Here is a 21960-nt window from a genome sequence, read left to right as displayed (position 1 = left end):
AATTTATTCTGTAATTTCAGATGTGCATGTATATCTATAAGCGACTATTTACCAGTTGTGAACTCATTCTCTGAGTGTCGGTTCTTGCTTGTGATGTCTGTAGACACGGCAGGAGTTGCAGAAGTCGGAAGGATTTCAAAATGGCATTTTGTCCAGCATCTCGCCAACACCCTGTCAGCAGCGTCTCTAGTTGAATACTTGAGCCGACTCTGAGCTGGGGTAGTTCGATTCACATCTCAGACACTCGGCCTGTGCTGTGAGAAGGCGGAGTTAGCAGTTTGAGAGAGTGAATACGCTGCTAAAAAGGCAAATCTGGGAGGAAAATGCAGGTGACGCAGGTGAACATAACGAACAAATCACTGTTCATGATTCCACTCATTCACAAAGAGGCAGGCGGGATTAGACCTCAGTCAGATCAAGAATATAAGCGTTCTGGGCTTTGACCAACGCTGGGAGCAATATTTAGATGTTGACCCGTAATTGATTTTCTTTATTGTTTACAAAATATATATAGTATATATACACAATGAGTACAAAACATTAAGAACACCTTCCTCATATTGAGTCGCAGCCCACCGCCCCTTTTGCCCTCAGAACAGCCTCAATTTGTCGGGGCATGGACACTACAAGGTGTCAAGCGTTCCACAGGGATGCTGGGCCATGTTGACTCCAATGCTTCCCACAGTTGTGTCAAGTTGCCTGGATGTCCTTTGGGTAGTGGACAATTCTTGAAACTGATGAGCGTGAAAAACCCTCAGTGTTGCAGTTCTTGACACAAACCGGTGCACTTGACACTCGGTCTTTCCACGTTGATTCAACGTCGTCACAGTGATTAGGATACAGACAGCTCAAGAGGTATGCTTAGATATGCAGAAAATAAATAGATGTTTTGAACAGAGAAATAATCACAATGATAATGGCTCTAGACTGCAGGATAAAGCAAATTCAGCTGTTTTGAAAAATGCTAAAATCTCCAACCAACCCCCAGCAATCCTCACATACTTCGTGCCCCCTCTGATTTTTGGGATGCATGACGCCCCTGATGGGAAGATTGGTGCCATGGGCTTGAGTTACACAGGATGTGTGTGTGTGTGTGTGTAGTAGGGGGTTTCAGCGGTACAATATTGGTGCCATTGGGCTGGAGTGCCCAGGATGATCCATGATGTGGTGACCTCATCCTGTGCGGAGCCCTGTGAACCACTCTGCCTGGACCGTCCGATTCACACACCCTTTGGATAGGCCTCCTCTCCCGGGATACGGGCCCTTCTTTCCATGCCGGCAGGTTCCAGTGTGGGATTCTCGGCCGGGAGCCTCCAAGAAAACCCATTTCACAACATTCCCACAGTGGTAGCCACGGGATTATTCTTCCTCTTTTGCTTCCTTCTTTTTTTCTGAGGTCTTGTTGTCGGATGGTGTTTTTTTTTTTTTTAGCAGATTGATGATTCCCAGTTCATTTGGTGAGGAGAGGCAGTCTGTGTCCCCTCAGACACCGCGACTCGAGCTTTGTTGTTATGGAAAAATCTCCCATGAGCCCCCCTGCTCTATGGAAGCAATAAGGTAGTTTGGCATAATAAAAACCTCACTTTTAACGAACAACAACATTAAAGGTGTAAGCTTTCGTAGACCCTTTACAATGTCTACATCGCTGCTTCACGCATGATTTGTAAGTAAATTCATAGTATAAAAAGGGTTAAAACAGGTATATATATGGCACTTTGCCAGATGTGGCGTAACCCTTAACATGGCTTCTATGAGGACTTTATAAAAGGTTCATGAATACTTCATTTAGCCTTTAAAGTTGATGTTTGTTTCTTGTTTATTGCATTCAAAATGTGGAACATTGCTGTCTTCAGTGAGTTGAGTAACAGATGAAATTAGGAGATAAAGGTGAAGTACTATAAGTTGAGTAGGTATACTGAGTGTACAAAACATTAAGAACACCTGCTCTTTCCATGACATAGACTGACCAGGTGAATCCAGGTGAAAGCTATGATCCCTTATTGATGTCACTTATTAAATCCACTTCAATCAGTGTAGATGAATGGGAGGAGACAGGTTAAAGAAGGATTTTTAAGCCTTGAGACAATTGTGACATGGATTGTGTACATGTGCCATTCAGAGGGAGAATGGGCAAGACATAAGATTTAAGTGCCTTTGAACGGGGTATGGTGGTAGGTGCCAGACGCACCGGTTTGCGTCAAGAACTGCAACGCTGCTGGGTTTTTCACGCTCAACAGTTTCCCGTGTGTATCAACAATTGTCCACCAACCAAAAGACATCCAGCCAACTTAACGAAACTGTGGGAAGCATTGGCATCAACATTGGCCAGCATCTCTGTGGATCGCTTTCGACACATTGTAGAGTCCATGCCCCAACAAATTGAGGCTGTTCTGAGTGCAAAATGGGGGGTATACTGTTTGGTATTCTCAGTGTATATTAAAGGGTAACAATATGTGGAAAAACTGTGACAATAATTACAGAAGCTATGACTTCCTTCCTGCGTAAAGCTACATTTCTCAACGACCGGAAAAAGCCAAATGAAATACCATTAAGCCATTTTGGTTTCCTTTAATTACAACAAACACACATTTACTGGTAAATAAGCCTTGTTCAATATTTCTGGGCCACATAACTTTCTTAATGATTTTAATAAAGCTCTAGAGACTTTCCTCTCTTTTCACACCAGATAATTAAGACTGGAATTGTTGTGTGAAACCTGTGTGTGTCATGTGTGTGTGTGTGGGGCAAGTAGATAGACGAAAAGCACTCGCGGACGTACTAATGTACTGTATTTCACATGTAGGGCTTACATTACGAAACTTCAATAAAATATTATCAACATCATTTCTTATTCCCTCACCACGACCCTGTCCTTCCTGTTTAATTGACCTGACACGGCTACAAATAGAAAACGTTGTTTCTCTTGGATCGTAAATCATTTCTATTTGATTTCGTGACAGTCTTCTGTTCGTGTGAGTGAATCAAGTTGGCCTCCTGGCTTTTTATGTATACAGCTTCACTTTTCTTGGATCTAAATGTCAAGTATTGGAAACATGCACGTGTCTGTTGTTCGTGTGATGTGAAATAAACACAGCAGAAAGCAGTGTGTTCGTTTGAGGAAAGCAAGAGTGCTGGAAAGACTTAGGTATGAGATCATACAAACAAAGGTGCATGGCAATTACAGACAGGGTAAAATGCCAGTGTAACTGCAAGTAAAAAGGAGTCTCGATAAAGAGGTAGACAAAAAGAGATTGTGTGGAACTAACAACTTGCAGCTGTTTTAACTCACAATAAAAACAGAAAGTTACTCTTTCTCACACACAAAAGTGTGCATGTGCACTCACACGCACACATGGAAGCGAGCTTAATTCCAGTTTCCTACTTAACAACAGTAAGTGGTGCGGTCATTCCATGACGAAAAGCCATCTTGAAAAGTGGGCCACAAAACCGTTAACATCTCTTGCATGTCAAATAACAACAGAACACGTTGTGGCGTTATTTGCAGATAGACCCGATTTCAATTGCAGTTTGTGGCACAAATAAATTCTAGAATAAACAATATAACACAATAAAATAGCAACATAATAGAACACTCACAAGTTGTTTGATAGGATAAGAAAACGGGACGGAGGTCAGGCGGCCATTAATCATACCGTATTCAGACCTGGGAAACCAAATGCGTGAACTCGCTGGCCAATCAGTGATAATTTATCAAGTAAGTACAATGTAGAAAAGAAAACGGCAATAATTCGGCCCTTGTTACATGAGCTGATGAATCCAGATATGTCTGAGGGTATCCACAAGCTTGTGTGTGTGTGTGTGTGTGTTTGTGCTGAAACCTTGGGAGGGAAACTACCTAGGGGGTAAGGGTTCAAAACCACTCGAAGCACCTCCTTGCAATGGAAATTGGTTCGACAACTGTCCATTCCTCACAAATGTTCCTCTAACATAGTGCACGGTAGCTTATCTACGTGTGTCTGTGCCCTGTTATTGAGAGACTTGGGTTAATGACATCTGAGGAGGAGAAGGAGCACTCACACAGATACTGCGGTTTCCAGCTGCTCCCCTCCCCTTGAGGAGAGGGAGTGTAAGAGAGAGAAAGACAGACTGCCACGCCATCTAGAGCTCAAATGCATCTCTCTCTTAAACCTCGTTCAAACAAACAAAAGAGTAATACCCTCATGTTTTCAGACATTGTGTGACCTCCATTCACACAGCATGGCATTGAAGAGCAATGGCACACAGGGCAGGACAATGGACACAAATGAACTGTCTAGCCAACCCTAGCACTGTTTTATTCCTCAGTACAATCTATAGCGTGTTTTTCCGTCAGACAAATGGCATAAATAAAATAAAATACAAATGTTGTTTAACTGCAGTGTGAGCCAGGAGGGTAGAGGTCCAGGGAGACTGCCTGCTCCTCAGCCTCTCACGTGGGGCTTGTGGCAGGCAGCTTAGTGGCTCCCCTCCAGTTCCACTGATGAATGGGGGAAATGAGAGGCATTGCTACATTAGTGCTGTCCCTCTGTGTTGGCTTCAGAGTCTACCGTGGCTCAGTTCCATTGTCATATGAGTCTTGTGGCTAACACGTTTTGTTGGACCGGATAGGTGTAAACAATATGAAAAAGACTGGGGTTCCACCTTGCCCTCCCAATAGCCTAAGTTGAACTGCCGCTGTACTGCTTCCCAAGTCTGTGATTGCTGCAGCGGTACAGCGCACGCTGTGAGAAAGGATTAGACTTCAGAGAAATGGGCTATGAACAGAAATGGAACTAATCCCAATTTTGGGGACTGACTGTGGAATATACCTCCAATACAGGAGTAAAGAGAGGTTCTGAGTGTCGCCGTCTGAGGGTTTGAGAGCCCTTCTCTTCCCTCCTTGGCCAGACCAGCTGGACCAAGAATCCCTGGTCTCTACAGTGCTGCTGTTCTCCAGTACCACTGGCTAGCCCGACAGTTCCCAGGCCCTGCTTATTCCCCCCACTGTGTTGTTTACAACCCCAACAAGATGTGGGTTTCACTGTCACAGCATCCAGGAACATACTGTACGCCAGAGCTCCAGTCACATCCAGGGATTGTTGGTGAACTGGACATAAAGCATCATGGGAATCTTCGCAGACGTCTTCCCCAAAGCTCAAAGGAGCCTTCCATTATATCCAAGGCCTATTTTTAGCGATGGATATCATCTTGATATTTGCCCAGAGTTCTGTAGCTAAAGCTGTGGGCAGCTGCCCCAGTCTCTGTTTCTTCAGTTCAATGCCAATCAACATTATGGTATATTTATAAACACATGACTCAGCACTTAGCTTGTGCTTCCTGTTGTAATGTCTTCTACTCAGACTGGAAGGGTCGATGCTGAAATGCTTTTGGACAAAGGTGGTTCTAGCTCAGTGGATTAGTCAACAGTGAGATTTGTGAATTTGAATTGTCACATGCTTTGTAAACAGCTGTAGACTACCGGTTAAATGCTTACTTACGGGCCCTTCCCAACAATGCAGAATACAATAAAAAAAATAGTAACCTGAGGAATAAATACACGAGCAATGATAGCTTGGCTATATACATGGGGTACCAGTACCGAGTCGATGTGTAGGGATACTAGGAAATTGAGGTAGATATGTACATATAGGTAAAGGTAAAGTGAATAGGCAACAGGCTAGATACTAGACAGTAGCAGCAGCATATGTGATGAGTGTGTAAGTGTGTGTGTGGCGAATGTGTGCATGTGTTATGTGTGAGTGAGTGTGTGTGTGTGTGTTTATATAGGTTGGGGTGTCAGTGTAAGTGTGGGTAGAGTCCAGTTGTGTGTGCATAGAGTCAAAAAGAGTTACTGCAAAAAGGGTCAATGCAGATAGTCCGGGTAGCTATTTGGTTAACTATTTAGCAGTCTTATGGCTTGGGGGTAGAAGCTGTTCAGGAGCCTTTTGGTCCCGGACTTAGCGCTCCGGTATCGTTTGCTGTGGTTTAGCAGAGAGAACAGTCTATGACTTGGGTGACACCGCCTGTTATAGAGATCCTGAATGGCAGGGAGTTCCACCCCAGTGATGTACTGGGATATACGCACTAACCTCTGTAGCGCTTTGCGGTCAGATGCCGAGCAGTTGCCATACCAAACGGTGGTGCAGCCAGACAAGATGCTCTCAATGGTACAGCTGTAGAACATTTTAGGATCTGAGGGCCCATGCCAAATCTTTTCAGCCTCCGGAGGGGTAAGAGACATTGTTGTGCCCTCTTCACGACTGTGTTGGTGTGTTTGGACCATGGTAGGTCCTTAGCGATGTGGACACCGAGGAAATTTAAGATCTCGACCCGCTCCACTACAGCTCTGTCAATGTGTTCGGCCCTCCAGTTCCTGAAGTCCACAATAAGCTCCTTTGTCTTGCTCACATTGAGGGAGAGGTTGTTGTTCTGGCACCACACTGACAGGTCTCTGGCCTCCTTCCCATCATCGTTGGCAAACTTGATGATGGTGTTGGAGTCGTGCCTGGCCACGCAGTCGTGGGTGAACAGAGAGTACAAGAGGGGACTAAGCACGCACCCCTGAGGGGCCCCGTGTTGAGGGTCAGATGTGTTGCTGCCTAGCCTCACCACCTGGCGGGCTGCCCGGCAGGAAGTCCAGGATCCAGTTGCAGAGGGAGGTGTTTAGTCCCAGGGGCCTTAGCTTAGTGATGAGCTTGGAGGGCACTATGGTGTTGAAAGCTGAGCTGTAGTCAATGCAGTCAACAGCATTCTTGCGTAGGTATGTAGTCAACAGCATTCTCGCGTAGGTATGTCTTCCTTTTGTCCAGGTGGGAGAGGGCAGTGTGGAGTGCAAGAGATTGCATCATCTGTGGATCTGGTTGGGCGTTATGCAAATTAGGGTTGGTCCAGGGTTTCTGGGATGATGGTGTTGATGTGAGCCATGACCAGCCTTTCAAAGCATTTCATTGCTACAGGTGTGAGTTCTATGGGGCGGTAGTCATTTAGACAGGTTACCATGGCATTCTTGGGCACAGGGACTATGGTAGTCTGCATGTAGGTATTACAGACAGGGAGGGTCAGGGAGAGGTTGAAAATGTCAGTGAAGAGTCTTGCCAGATGGCCAGCACATGCTCGGAGTACGCGTACCGGTAATCCGCCTTGTGAATGTCCACCTGTTTGAAGGTCTTACTCACATCGGCTACGGAGAGCGTGATCATTCAGTCACCCGGAACAGCTGGTGCTCTCTGGCATGGTTCAGTGTTGCTAGACTCGAAGCAAACATAGAAGGCATTTAGTTCGTCTGGTAGGCTTGCGTCACTGGTCAGCTCTCGGCTGGGTTTACCTTTGGAATTCGTGATAGTTTGCAAGCCCTGCCACATTCGACAAGCATCAAAGCAGGTGTAGTAGGATTTGATCTCTGCTCTGTATTGATGCTTTGCCTGTTTAATGGTTCATTGGAGAGCATAGCGGGATTTCTTATAAGCGTCCGGATTAGTGTCCTGCTCCTTGAAGGCGGCAGCTCTAGCATTTAGCTCAGTGCGGATGTTGCCTGTAATCTATGGTTTCTGATTGGGATATGTTTGTACTGTCACTGTGGGGGCGATGGCATTGTGGTAAACTCCTCAATGCCATCGGATGAATGCCGGAACATATTCCAGTCTACAGTATGCTAGCAAAACAGTCATGTAGCTTAGCATCCGCTTCATCGGACCACTTCCGTATTAAGCTTGTCACTGGTACTTCCTGTTTGAGTTTTTGCTTGTAAGCAGGAATCAGGTGGATAGCATTATGGTCAGATTTGCCAAATGGAGGGCGAGGGAGAACTTTATATGCGTCTCTGTGTGTGGAGTAAAGGTGGTGTAGAGTTTCCCCCCCTGTAGTTGCACAGGTGACATGCTGGTAGAAATTAGGTAAACCGGATTTCAGTTTTCCTTCATTAAATTCAGCAGCCACTAGGAGCACCGTCTCTGTGTGAGCATTTTCTTGTTTGCTTATGGCCCTATACAGCTCGTTGAGTGCAGTCTTGCCAGCATCGGTTTGTGGTGGTAAATAGACAGCTACGAAAAATAGATGAAAACTCTCTTGGTAAATAGTATGGTCTACAGCTTATCATGATGTATTCTAACTCAGGTTGAGCAGAACCTCGAGACTTCCTTAATAAAGATTGTGCATTAGTCTTCGTTGACAAAGAGACACACCCCACCCCCAAGGATCTTACCGGGTGCTGCTGTTCTGTTTTGTCAATGCATGGAAAACCCAGCTAACTGTATATCATCCATGTCTTTGTTTAGCCATGACTTCGAAAAGCATAGTATAATGGATTTCTTAATGTCCCGTTGATAGGACAGTCTCCAACGGAGCTCGTCCAGTTTATTCTCCAGCGATTGCACATTCACCAATAGAACAGATGGTAGGGGCGGTTTATTCACTTGTCGCCGTAGTCTCATCAATACGCCCGCACAATGACCTCTAAATAACATAATAAAAAAATCCCCATCAGAACCCGTCAGTTTAAGCTAGAGAAGGCCACCTATGGCATCTGCTGTGGAAGGCGGCAGAGCTACAGTGGTATTTGTCAGACTATGAGACATCCCGAAAATCGTTCTTCTCTCGAAAACATCTGTAGCCTCCAAACTATTATGACCACTCTATGGAAAGGGGAAACTCACGAACAAGATGGTGTTCCCCCGCTTTGTCACGGGACTCGTCATAAGGTAACCGGTACCATTTAAAAAAAAAATGTAATGGAAGTATTGAGGTAGTTTTGTACCTTCCCAAAAAGGGGGTTAAATGTGTAAAAAATATATAGAAAAAATATCCTGAGCTTCCTTATATCACCTAGATATAGGACAGGCACTTCAAAACCTTGTTCCCTATGATTTCTTTTTTCTTTAATTTTTTTATTTGTTATAATTGTTAGTCAATCCGCAAAATTCTATATTTTATCAAATGATGTTCTAATATATATATATTTTTATACCTAAAATTAAAAATCAAATAGCTAAATGAGCCATAGTATGACCATCTTAACCCCCCCCCCCCCCCCCCCCCCCCCCTAACAGTTTAGATTTACAGGGGTTAAAAGATGCATTGTGAACTGAGGAGTGTGGAGAACGCATTAAAATGTACATTTGAACAAGATCAGGACACAAAACCCATGTTAGTGCCAGGTATAAACAGGACTAATGAGAGGCAAAGATGTGCTATCCAAAGAAAATGAAATTGGAAGCGGGTGTGAGAAAGATAAATGATTGCGCTCTGTTGTTCTGCAAAAAGACAGAAGACGGGATGAAGGGGGAAACAGATATTGCTTTAGTTGCAGATCACTTTGTAGGTGGTACATAAAAGCCCTATAATAGAGAAAATAAATATGTTTTTGGAATTATTGCAATTATGTGGAAGGTATGCAAATAAGTCAAGAAGCAACTCATACAGAGAATGGAGGCTTCGTCACAGCAAACAAGCAATAAACAATGTTTCTGATGCACTGTACACTGAGTGTACAAAACATTAGGAACACCTTCCTTATATTGAGTTGTACCCCCTTTTGCCCTCAGAGTAGCCTCAATTCGTGAGGGCATGGACTCTACATGGTGTCGAAAGCATTCCACAGGGATGCTGGACCATGTTGACTCCAATGTTTCCCACAGTTGTGTCAAGTTGGCTGCGTGTCCTTTGGGTGGTGGACCATTCTTGATACACATGGGAAACTGTTGAGCGAGTAAAACCCAGCAGCGTTGCAGTTCTTGACACACTCAGACCGGTGCGCCTGGCATCAACTACATTACCATACCCCCCAAAGACACTTCAATCTTTTGTTTTGCCCATTCACAAACCATGTCTCAAGGCTTAAAAATCCTTCTTTAACCGGTCTCCTCCCCTTCATCAACACTGATTGAAGTGGATTAAAAAAATTACATCAATATAGGGTCATAGCTTTCACCTGGTCATGTCACGGAAAGCGATGGTGTTCCTAATGTTTTGCACACTTAAGTGTATTTGTATAGAAATAAATTATTGATCTATTATTCAGCTATATGGATTCATTTCCTTTTTTGGGGCATTTTTGACAACAATGTGGCCTCATTACCAGGCAAAACCCCCCTTCCCCATTTATTTTGCAACTTTGAAGCTTCCTGCAGATTTTGCTGCTGCTGAACCAACCCACTGAAGCGAGAAAGAATGAGAGCAATGAGCTGAGCAGGGGGGCCAAGCTGAGAAATAAACAAAAAGATTACTAGTTTTATTTGTTTCAATTATGCCCAGCTCATGAGGCCCCTTGATTATGATGTGAAGCCTGATGCATTTGCCTCTTCTGCCTAATGGTAAGTCCGTCACTGTTTATAATAGCATACCGATCATCAAAGGCAAGGCCTGCCAGAGTCAGTTCTGGTGAAGCAGGAAGTTCTGAATGGGGTCCGGGAGCGGTAGAGAAGGGATGTGTTTTAGCCGATGCTTCCCCATCACTTTCCTAATACTGATCCGACATTGGTAAGTCAGCCTACGAGGACATCCTGGGGGAAAAAATAAGGAATTTGTTATCAACAGGATAAAGACACATTTTAACAGTCTGACATCACATTTTCCATTAAACTTGAATCATACACATCAACAATAATCTGATGGCAAGTATGAGAAAATATCATATAAATCTACAAAACTCTTCCAAAGGTGCATGGGAGTAGCCTACATGAATGTCATACATGTTGAAATGCAAAGACAACAGCATACTGTACTTCCATCCAATTGACAACAGATTTTCCTGTGAATATTCTACAATCTGCATATAGAAAATAAGTGCATTTTCTCACCAGGGGTGTTTACACCAAACGAAAAAAATCAAAAAAAATCGGTGTGTGATGACATAGTGCACCCAAAAACATGTACCGAATAAAAATCTGAAGTTCAATGTGTTTCCATTGCATTTTCCACTCTACTCATAGGTTTGTCACAAAAACTGTTGCGTTAAATAGCAAATGTGCCTACTCTGGTCTTGGCATGTGCACTTTAGCCAACAGCAGATACTGTACAGTGTGGGTATGGGCTAGTCTACATGAGATTATTATGGATATTATTTTCATTTGTCAAACGGCAATCGATATTTCCTGAAAGGTTTACTTCGATATGATATCAATATTTGTGCATAATATTGTTTCCACCTCAATTTCTTGCATAATTACTTTGATCAACACAAAAAGATCCCAACATGTTGAACGAACAAATTATCTGTCAGCATTTATACAATTGTTCAGAAAATTCCAGTTTCTATCCCAGCTGGTGTTTAAAATAAAAATAAAATACGGTATGGCTTTACTCTCATAAAAACTGTGGATGGAAATGTGGTTTATGTTCCATTTCATTTTATGGCTAGTGCACACTATGCCAAACTTTGCTGACCTGTCAGCAGTTCCGTATGTTATTTTTCTTCAACATACACCAGTTTCCGGTAGGTCCATGGATCCGAGAAACTGCTAGAGGAAGTTAGTCTAATTTCATAGAAGTAAGAAAGTCATGAGATTTCAAGGAAGTAATCTGATAGATGTGATGTGTTATCAAAGTCCTTTTTACATCAGCAGATGTCACAAAGTGCTGAACCCAGCCTAAAACCCCAAACCCAGCCTAAAACCCCAAACAGCAAGCAACGCAGATGTTGATAGCAGTCATTGTTTTACAAGTCACAAATAAGTCTCAAGTCTTCGCACTCAAGACTGACAAGTCCCAAGTCAAGTCTCAAGTCCTAAACTTTGAGTTGAGTCCTAAACAAGTCACAATGTGCTCTTCAAAATGTAATACCATTTCATATTTTTAACAAGAGTAATAGTTAGTATATTACATTTACACAAATCACAAATGCTTTCAAAAAAATATAATTTATTACTTTCCAAATAAACTTTATATTTCCATGGAAATACATGGGTAGCCATGAGAAAGACACATCAATACGACAACAAAAACAAAATATTGTAGTGCTCTCTGTCACTATCCAGATATATTTTAGACACCTAAAACAATCCTGCCATCAAGTTACAATCATTTATTAAAAGGTACATCAAAACAACTGCTACTGAACTTCAAGTAGGCCTACAATTTGAACACTGGCCTGATTGTATTTTTTTCTCAGACTGATCCCAAAGATGGGAGATAAAACCTGAACATGGAGACTGTGTGTGTGTGTGTGTGTGTGTGTGTGTGTAATGCATAAACAGTTAAATGTTTTCTCTTATCTCAGGGCCCTATGATGCATAGCATTTGCAAAAGACCAAATTCGATAAAAGTCTGTCAGTCGTTTGTGCACGATGAGGCCGCAGTATGATGCCACCATGGCTGAAGACACGCTCCACCGGAGCACTGGAGGCAGGCACTGCCAAGACCCTGATGGCCACTCGGGACAGTGAAGGAAGAGCCTTCATGTTCATTGCCCAGAACAAGAGGGCATTTTGTCCTTCGCATATGTCAAGGTAGTGACTTAGCTGTAGTGGTCCCAACAGCTTTCTTCTGCCTACAGTGTCCTGCAAAAGCCCCTTTTCTTGTCCAAGACTATGGTCCTCTCACTCTTCCTCATCAACAAGAGGCACAGCTTGCTCAGTCCCTGCGGCATCTTGCAGAATCAGTTCTGGCAAAACATGTTAAAGCATAGCAGAAACAAAATGACCGGTATTAGAGTATTGGTGATGCAGTGGGTTAAACTGAACAAGTATTATTGTTGCTGTCAATTGGATTAAATTATGAGAAAAAGTTATATTAAACTCAATAATATTTACCTTTCACTCTTTGTGCCACCTCCTCTTTGACCTCTTCCTTGACCAGCACATGGTGCTCCACCCACATCAGAGAAAACGACAGATCCAAGGCAGCTGCTTTGAGGTAGACTGGATCTGAAAAGGGGGCAGTGATTCCATCTTGTCCTGGCCATTTTCACATTGATGAAGATTCCAATAAATCTTTTGTTCGGGGATGCCTGGAGACTTCTGACCAGGCCGCTCAGGAAATGGACTTGAGGCTTCCGCTGCTCCAGGTGGTGATTCAGGGACAGAACAGAGGGAACAACAGAAATGATTGTGACTATCTTCTCCCCCTGTGTCAAATCTGCTGCTTCTCCAAAGGCTTCAGGATGTCTCCCGTACTGTGAACAACTCCTTGTGCCCAGTCTTTTCTATAATATGATAGAGCTTTAGATGGTCACATTGGATAACTGCCTTCACGTGTCTCAGTGTTGAGTTCCATCTTGTGTTGACAGCAGCAGGGATGCCTCGTTCCCCAAATTCAGCCTCAAACATCTTTTTGAATGTTGTGATTGTATGCAGCAGTGAGCTGATTTTTGATAACTTTGAAATAGTCATCATCACTTTTGTATTTTTCAAGCCATATCCCACCACCAGCTGGAGTGTGGGCAAAGCGCTGTAGGCTTGTACACAACCGCCCAACCTTAACGCACGCACGCGCACACACACACACTCTCCGTGTGTGGTTACAGTAGGCTAATGTATGTCAATGGTTTTAGGTACAGCAGTAACATCAGGCAGGATTTAGGCTACCAACTGCCTAGCCAGTTGTAGCTCAATCTTGGGTGCAATGATCATGTTCCCGCACTGACGGACTGTGTGGAGGCTCATTGATTTAACGTTACGTTAGCCTACATGCTACACAAGCAAAGTTATATATAGCTGTCGGCTATATTAGTCACAATTTACCATTCTTTGTGCAGCTTCAAATGTCAAACAAAGTTGTAAGTTGTTGCACCCCCGTCTGTTATTTTCTTCACGCATATTTGGCAAGTTGCAATCGATTTTTTGTTGACTACAGCGTAGTCTTTATATCCCAAAATAATATTTTGGGGTATGATCTTTCCAAGGGCTGTTTGAATTCACCCGCCGACGGTCCTCTGCGCTGCCACGCGCAACTTTTTCTGCACTGGCACAATTTGATTGGCTGCTGTCCGATTCAAACTGTAATCCATTAAATGAAGAGTTGATGCGCTGCACCCGTTTTTTAATAGCATCATTTTTAATAATTGGGCTTATCAAGTCAGTTTGAGTCAAAAGACAAGTCCAAGTTAAGTCACGAGTCATTGGTGTTAAAGTCAAAGTTGAGTTGCAAGCCTTTTTTGATTTTGTCGAGTGTGGATAACGCATGAAAATGTAAATTTGAGAGGCAGTGCACACTCCCGTGCTACTGTATTACATTTGACCAATAGAGATTAAACAAGATTACTTTATGTAGTTATCACAAGCTTGTAACATAATAATCAATGTTCGTGGATAGCTAGTTAGCTACCAATTATTTGTTAGTTAGTCTGCGGTCTACGCACATGACAATGGATATTCTAGACAGTTAAACGTGCCACAATGAACACAGTAGGTATTTATTAACGTATCAAGATAAAATATTATAGTCAGGCAACATACTGTATGAGACTGTGAGTGGGAAACTTTTCACTCAGACGTCAGAGCATATTTTCTCTCGCTTTGGAACTCTGCCCAAGCAAGGTAGTTGATGGGTTTGACGTGTTGCCAGCCGTCACTGATTTACACTGGATCTCCAACCCTTTTTAGACACTTTCTATTATTGACTTCACCAGGCTTACCTTATTAGGGAAGCCTGGTTCTCCACGAGGCTAGTTATGTGAAAATCAATCAATAAGTAACGTAAATTAAGAGTTTAATTCCAAACCCTATATATCCATTTTCAGAAATGTTTGTAAATTAGCTGTTCTTTTTTTGAAGAACTTCTGAAAGAGATGTGTTTTTTCACCATCTAATCGTGGCATGGGGTTGTTCAATGACAGACATGTAACAGTGCCTTCGGAAAGTATTCAAACCCCTTGACTTTTTTCACATTTTGTTAGGTTACAACCTTATTCTAAAATGGCTGAAATAGTTGTTTCCCCCTCAATCTACACACATTACCCCATAATGACAAAGCAAAAACAGGTTTGTATAAATTTGTGCAAAAAACTGAAATATAACATACATAAGTATTCAGACCCTTTACTCAGTACTTTGTTGAAGAACCTTTGGAAGTGATTACAGCATAGAGTTTTCTTGGGTATGATGCTACAAGCGTGGCACACCTGTATTTGGGGAGTTTCTCCCATTCTTCTCTGCAGATCCTCTCAAGCTCTGTCATGTTGGATGGGGAGCATCGCTGCACAGCTATTTTCAGGTCTCTCCAGAGATGTTCAATCAGGTTCAAGTCCGGGCTCTGGCTGGGCCACTCAAGGACATTCAGAGACATGTCCCGAAGCCACTCCAGCATTGTCTTGGCTGTGTGCTTAGGGTCGTTGTCCTGTTGGAAGGTTAACCTTCTCCCCAGTCTGGGGTCCTGAGTGCTCTGGAGCAGGTTTCCATCAAGGATCTCTCTGTACTTTGCTCCGTTCATCTTTACCTCAATCCTGACTAGTCTCGTAGTCCATTCCGCTGAAAAACATCCCGCCGGCATGATGCTGCCACCACCACGCTTTACTGTAGGGATGGTGCCAGGTTTCCTTCAGACGTGGCGCTTGGCATTCAGGCCAAAGAGTTCAATCTTGGTTTCATCAGACCAGAGAATCTTGTTTCTCATGGTCTGATAGTCAATGCGCCTTTTGGCAAACTCCAAGGGGGCTGTCATGTGCTTTTTCCTGAGGAGTGGCTTCCGTCTGGGCAATCTATCATAAAGGCCTGATTGTGGAGATGGGAGATGCAGCACTCCATCAGAGGAACTCTAGAGCTTCGTCAGAGTGACCATCGGGTTCTTGGTCACCTCCCTGATCAAGCCCCTTCTCCCCAGATTGCTCAGTTAGGCCGGGCGACCAGCTCTAAGAATAGTCTTGGTGGTTCCAAACTTCTTCCATTTAAGAATGATGGAGGCCACTGTGTTCTTGGGGACCTTCAACGCTGGTACCCTTCCGCAGATCTGTACCTCGACACAATCCTGTCTCGGAGCTCTACGGACAATTCCTTCGACCTCATGGCTTGGTTTTTGCTCTGACATGCACTGTCAACAGTGGGACCTTATATAGACAGGTGTGTGCCTTTCCAAATCATGTCCAATCAATTGAATTTACCACAGGTGGACTTTAATCAAGTTGTCGAAACATCTCAAGGATGATCACTGGAAACATGATGCACCTGAGCTCAATTTCGAGTCTCATTGCAAAAGGTCTGAATACTTATGTAAATAAGCTATCTATTTTTCATTTTTAATACATTTGCAAAAATTCAAAAAACCTGTTTTCGCTATGTCATTATGGGGTATTGTGTGTAGATTGCTGGGGATAATTTAAAAAAAAATCAATTTTAGAATAAGGCTGTAATGTAACAAAATGTGGAAAAAGTCAAGGGGTCTGAATACTTTCCGAATGCAATGTATTTGATTGAAATCAACCACTTGATGGGTTTCATTTCAGAGAGACAAATAATCATGTTTTGTTGCAAAATGCCATATATCCGCCTCACTCTCGGAGGAATGAGTAGTACTGATGGGTTTTACACAGTAAAATGTGATAACTTCATTGTTTTTTATAAAGAACTGTACAAATTATACAATAATTATCAATATATACATTTGTGACATCAATATAAAACAATAAATCAATAGAGTGATATGAGATTTGTATGTAAAATATTTACATTTGACATTTTAGTCATTTAGCAGATGCTCGTATGCAAAGCGACTTACAGTTAAGTGCATTTACAGTATCTTAAGATGAGACAACCATATATATCCACAGTCAAATATACAGAATAGAAATATTTCATTCCAGCTAAATGACGGATATATAGTGTTTTGCAACAAAACCCATTTTAATAAACATCTAAAAATCTAGGAATAAAACATCTGAGAACACACACAAAGTTACACAGAATAAATCATTAGATGAAAAAACACAAATGTGAAAATTTGGTGGATATAGCGTTTTGGAACTAAACTCTTCAAATACATTTTGTTTAATGTCTATGACCGCAAAGCTATCGGCAAGTGTTCATTTCACATTTGTGATGTGTGCAATGTATGTTGCTGTTACAGTATTTTTTTTATTTCACCAGGTAAGCTAGTTGAGAACAAGTTCTCATTTACAACTGCGACCTGGCCAAGATAAAGCAAAGCAGTGTGACACAAACAACAACACAGAGTTACACATGGAATAAACAAGCGTACAATCAATAACACAATAGAAAAAAAGAAAGTCTATATACAGTGTGTACAAATGGCGTGAGGAGGTAAGGCAATAAATAGGCCATAGTAGCAAAGTAATTACAGTTTAGCAAATTAACACTGGAGTGATAGATGAGCAGAGGATGATGTAGAAGTAAGGTCTAAAAAAATAGCAGGTCCGTGTCACATTGGGTCAGGCGGGTTACCGGAAGGTATATTTAATAAAACATGGAAAAGAGATTGTAAATAAATTGAAATATGTACAAAAAAATACAAAAGTACACGAGAGGACGACAAACCACGTATGCACTGCTACGCCATCTTGGAAGTATATGTATGACTTCTGCCATGTTGTGACGGTAAGCTTTCAATAAACTCATAGGCAATAGTCAAATAGATACAAACAAATAAAGATGCTCTTCATACACGCAACCCACTACTACTGTGACTTTTCATATCATAGCGCCGCATGGCTCTAGATAAGAGTGTCTGCCAAGTGACTAAAATGTAAATATAATGGTGCTGTGTGAAGGTTGGGGGATGGAACTCTACTCACTCCTGGCCTCCAAGTAGAGCTGAAGGGCTTCGGGGTCAACCCTCTCTCGGCCCCCGGCGGTCGCTCCCTCTCGGCGGGGCTGCTCCCAGGGTACCAGGCTGGGCTCGGCACCGTGGTCTAGCAGCAGTCTGACGAACGCCGCGTCACAGCCGTGTCTCAGCACTGCATCCAGCAGGCACGAGGCCAAACCCTTTGCTAGCGCTTCGCGGCTCACAGGTCCGTTGTAGTTGTAGTCCGGCTGGGCGCCGGCCGCCAGGAGCAGGCTGAAGCAGTGGAGGTGGCGGTAGGCGGCGCTGATGTAGAGCGGGCACACCACCAGTGTGGTGAGGGTGCGAGCCGCACCAAACGGGGGCCTGGCGCCCAGCTGCTGGTCCACATCCACGTCGGCATGGAACCTGGAGAGATGGGTCGTGTTGATTAGGTACCATAGGGGGAATAAAATATTGACGAACAGGGAGGGCCTGACTGTCCAATAAGAAAAGCTAATTTCCGCGGTTTCCATTGCGTGCACTAATGAACACGACCATGGTGATGGGACATGTTATGAACAGACAACAACACTGATCAATCAGACAATAACACAAAAGTAATGGAGAATAATTGTGTAATAAGACAATAGGTTTTTTTTCAGAATGTATTGGTTTCCTTCCTTCGCCAAGAAAAATGAGCCCTGATTCCATTATAGGTCCTAGGCAATTCAATCAACAAATACTAGCAGATGACCCCTCCTATAGCCATTATAGCGTCCTTCATTCCATCCAATTCAATAAACTAAATTGGCATGGAAAGTTAAGCACTCACCTGATGAGCTCTTGGAGTATGTCCACCCTGCCTACCCGTGCAGCGTGATAGACGGGAGTGCTGCGGTGGTGGCGGCTGCCGTTGGGGTCAGCTCCAGCTTCCAGGAGGATGGTCACACAGTCCAGGTGTCCGTTGACCACCGCCACGTAGAGGGCCGTCTGACCCTTCACATCCACTAGGTCCACCTTGGCCCCCTGGTCTATCAGGTAGGCCACACAGGCCCCTTGACCGGCTGTGGCAGCGATGCGCAGAGGGGTGCAGGGCAGCCAACCACAGCACCATACAGACTTCTCGTTGATCCGCCTGACAGCCAATAGGAGATGTTCGCTCAGAACTCATACCAGTTGTAGTAGACTATTTTAACTGTCAAGACGCTGTTAAATAAAGGGGCGGTATTGCCGATGGTGCCATATCCTAAAAAGTGTTTCTAATATACACACATTTACAAACTAAAGAGAGATACAGAAGGGTGGAAGGGATTTTCTTGCAATAGGCCTACATCTTGAATATGACTGTGTTGGATATGAAAGGGGTAAGATAGTGGCTTTCTGACTTTGCTAAATACAGTATGTGCATAGGATATTCACATTGTGTTAAGTAAGAAGGGTACAGAACAGGTTGGAGATGGGGGTAGATAGTGTGCAGTAAGGCCCAGTGGCCTCCCTCCTTCACTCACTCTCTGAAGCTGTCCTCCTGCAGCAGGTTCCTCAGAGTATCCAGGTCTCCTACGTAAGCAGCGTTGTGGAGCAGCGCGTCCTCACTCTGTTCTTCAGGCTTTTTATTGAACTGTTCCTGCAGCCATTCCTTCAGGTTACGGCCTGGACGAGAAAGAGCAACGCTAAAGCTCCAAATACACAGATCAGATGATGCTGTGCTAACTGATTTGCCTACCATTTCCACTACCACTGGGTTGTATAGCGACTATAAATAAATTACACACCATCCATGCATGCACATATTGACCTGATGTGTCATTGATGTACACATTTCCTAGATTAAATAGTTAATTACGAATAAATTAAGTGATTAAAGGGGCTCAAATCGATATAGTTCACCAACATGCTATAGTTTGCGTAATTACGCAGGCGTATGCAACGCAAATTGTAACCACAAATAGCCCAGCCAGTTTACTGAGAATACATAGTTTCTCACAATAATGCTAATGCAGCTGTATTCTCTTGCACAGCTAGGTGGTAGAACAGTGTAAACATTCAACGTGTTGTGTTTTACCTGCAGCTGTCGGGCTGGGTAGGTCAGAAACGGTGACAAGGGGACAGATGATATTCGGCGCAATGGGTGGGTCGACAACATCACCCAACTCGAAGCCTCCGCCGTCCGCCATTTCTCCCTAATAATAACAACTTCTCACGCTTCTTTGCAGGGAGTCTACGACGAAAAAGCACCAGAACTAGGAAAGTGATTACCTAGCTAGTATTACCAAAACAACTTTGTCATACCGTCCGTTGTGCCATTGTTGTTGTTATGGATTTTTTTTTTTATGACACCTCAATGATCACTCCTCTTTTTTCGCTTTCCCTATCCGAGAGACGAGTGCGACTTCCTGTTCTTGGAGTCAGTTAAAGGTGAAATGAGCAGCCCCTGTTGCAGTAAAATGCTGAGGGATGGGGTTGGTTGGAGTAACCAATCTCAAATTCATAGACAGTGCTAATGGATGCAAGGACTGACCAGCCATTATATAAAATTATAGTTTAAACCATGTTTTGAGGCTATAGTGTTTATTTACATTTACTTTGTTTACAAACATTGGAGTAAACCAAGCTAATAATTAGGGTTCTGATGGGTTAAGACAGTTGAACTAAGCTCATGAGAAATGTAAGTTATATTCTTCAAGTATCAAATGGGTACATATAATTAATTTATCAATCCAAAAATGGATGTAGCAACTGCTGATTGCCCCCTTTAAATTGGACCAAACACATTATAGCTATGGGGAATACTGTGGAACCCCACAGTGTCACGTTCCAGGAGAAGACCCAGATGCAGACAGTGTTGAAGTAACACAAGTTTATTACGAGAACAGGGGACAGGAAAACAGGTCAAGGCCAGGCAGAGGTCAGTAATCCAGATCAGTCCATAAGGTACAGAATGGCAGACAGGCTTAGGGGCGGGGCAGGTAGAATGGTCAAAACCTGGAAAACTAGAAAACAGGAACTAGAACAAGACGACAGCAAGGGGAAGACGCTGGTAGGCTTGACGAACAAAACTAACTGGCAACAGACAAACAGAGAACACAGGGGAGGAGGGAGAGGGGTGGGCCTGGAAACAGGAGACAAAGGGCTGTGAGACATGGGTTTGATACTAGACACATGAAAAGTGTGATGTATACGGAGGGTACGGGACAACAGAAGATGAACAGCAGAGGGGCTAAGTATCTTGGAGATTGGGAAAGGGACAATAAACCATAGGAAAGCTTGCAGGATTCCACCCGGAGGGGCAGATCTCGGGTGGACATCCATACCCTCTGCCCGGGACCATACCGGTGGCGGTCCGCTTGTAGTCGATACCTGGAGGTGGTCTTGAGAAGAGCCGATCAAATCGGTCTCTATTCCAGGTACGACAACAGTGGCGGACAAACATCTGGGCCGAGGGTACGTCGACCTCTTGCTCTTGCTCCGGGAAGAGTGGGGGCTGATAACCTAGGGAACACTCATTGGATGAGAGACCCATGGCAGAGTAAGGATGGGTGTTACGGGCATATTCCACTCACAGTAGTTGCTTGCTCCAGGTGGTGGGGTTGGCGGAGACCAGGCAGCGAAGAGTCGTCTCCAGGTCTTGGTTGGCTCGCTCCGACTGGCCGTTGGACTTGGGGTGGAACCCAGAGGACAGGCTGGCTGACGACACAATGAGTGTGCAGAACGCCTTCCAGAACCGGGACGAGAACTGAGGATCCCGGACGGAGACCATGTCCACTGGGAGTCTATGGATCTGGAAGACGTGCTGCACCGTCTCTTTGGCAGAGAGTAGCTTGGGGAGAGGAATGAAGTGGGCGGCTTTGGAAAACCGGTCCACTACTGTCAGGATAGCGGTGCTGCCATCAGACAGGGGGAGACCCGTGACAAAGTCCAGGGATATGTGGGACCAGGGACAGTGAGGAACAGGCAGAGGTTGCAGGAGACCAGCCGGAGCTTGCCGGGAGTCTTGTTGTACGCACAGATCGTGCATGCCGCGATGAACGCGGAGATGTCAGGAACCATGGTAGGCCACCAAAAGCGGTGTTGCACAAAGGTCAGGGTCCCAGGTGGCAGGCAAGCTTGGAGGAGTGGGCCCATTCCAGGACTGAGGAGCGGACATCGTCAGGAACAAACATCCGGTTATCTGGGCCCCACTGGGGTTCGGCTGGGAATGCTTCTCCTCACGAACCTGCTTCCCTATTCCCCAGCTGAGTGACATCGCCAGGCACGAGGTGGGATGGATGGTCTCGGGTTCCAGGGGTGTAGCCGTGGGGCTATAGCGGCGTGACAGCGCATCCGGCATGACATTCTTGG

The 21960-nt window shown here is 44.1% G+C and overlaps 1 protein-coding gene across 2 annotated transcripts; it reads right to left on the bottom strand.

Annotated features, from left to right (window-relative positions):
- Window positions 1–9250: 9250 nt before the first annotated feature.
- On the bottom strand, window positions 9251–20025 carry asb1 (ankyrin repeat and SOCS box containing 1). Of its 2 annotated transcripts, XR_008753549.1 has the most exons (6): window positions 19685–20025; window positions 19131–19272; window positions 18455–18757; window positions 17654–18048; window positions 12723–12967; window positions 11813–12574 (listed from the first exon to the last, which is right to left on the bottom strand). XR_008753549.1 is itself a non-coding variant. In XM_055870836.1 (5 exons), the coding sequence occupies exons 1-5, from the start codon at window positions 19794–19796 to the stop codon at window positions 10345–10347; spliced, it is 1083 nt and encodes a 360-aa protein (XP_055726811.1). In that variant the 5' UTR covers window positions 19797–20025; the 3' UTR covers window positions 9251–10344. The 2 variants fall into 2 exon arrangements, 1 of the variants encoding a protein (XP_055726811.1); XM_055870836.1 differs by lacking the exons at window positions 11813–12574; window positions 12723–12967 and adding an exon at window positions 9251–10475.
- Between the last annotated feature and the right edge of the window lie 1935 nt (window positions 20026–21960).

The sequence above is a fragment of the Salvelinus fontinalis genome, chromosome 19 (genome assembly GCF_029448725.1).
Source record: "Salvelinus fontinalis isolate EN_2023a chromosome 19, ASM2944872v1, whole genome shotgun sequence".
Classification (NCBI taxonomy): Eukaryota; Metazoa; Chordata; class Actinopteri; order Salmoniformes; family Salmonidae; genus Salvelinus; species Salvelinus fontinalis.
Note: the sequence above shows the minus strand (reverse complement) of the source record. Positions and strands in the feature narration are given on the sequence as shown.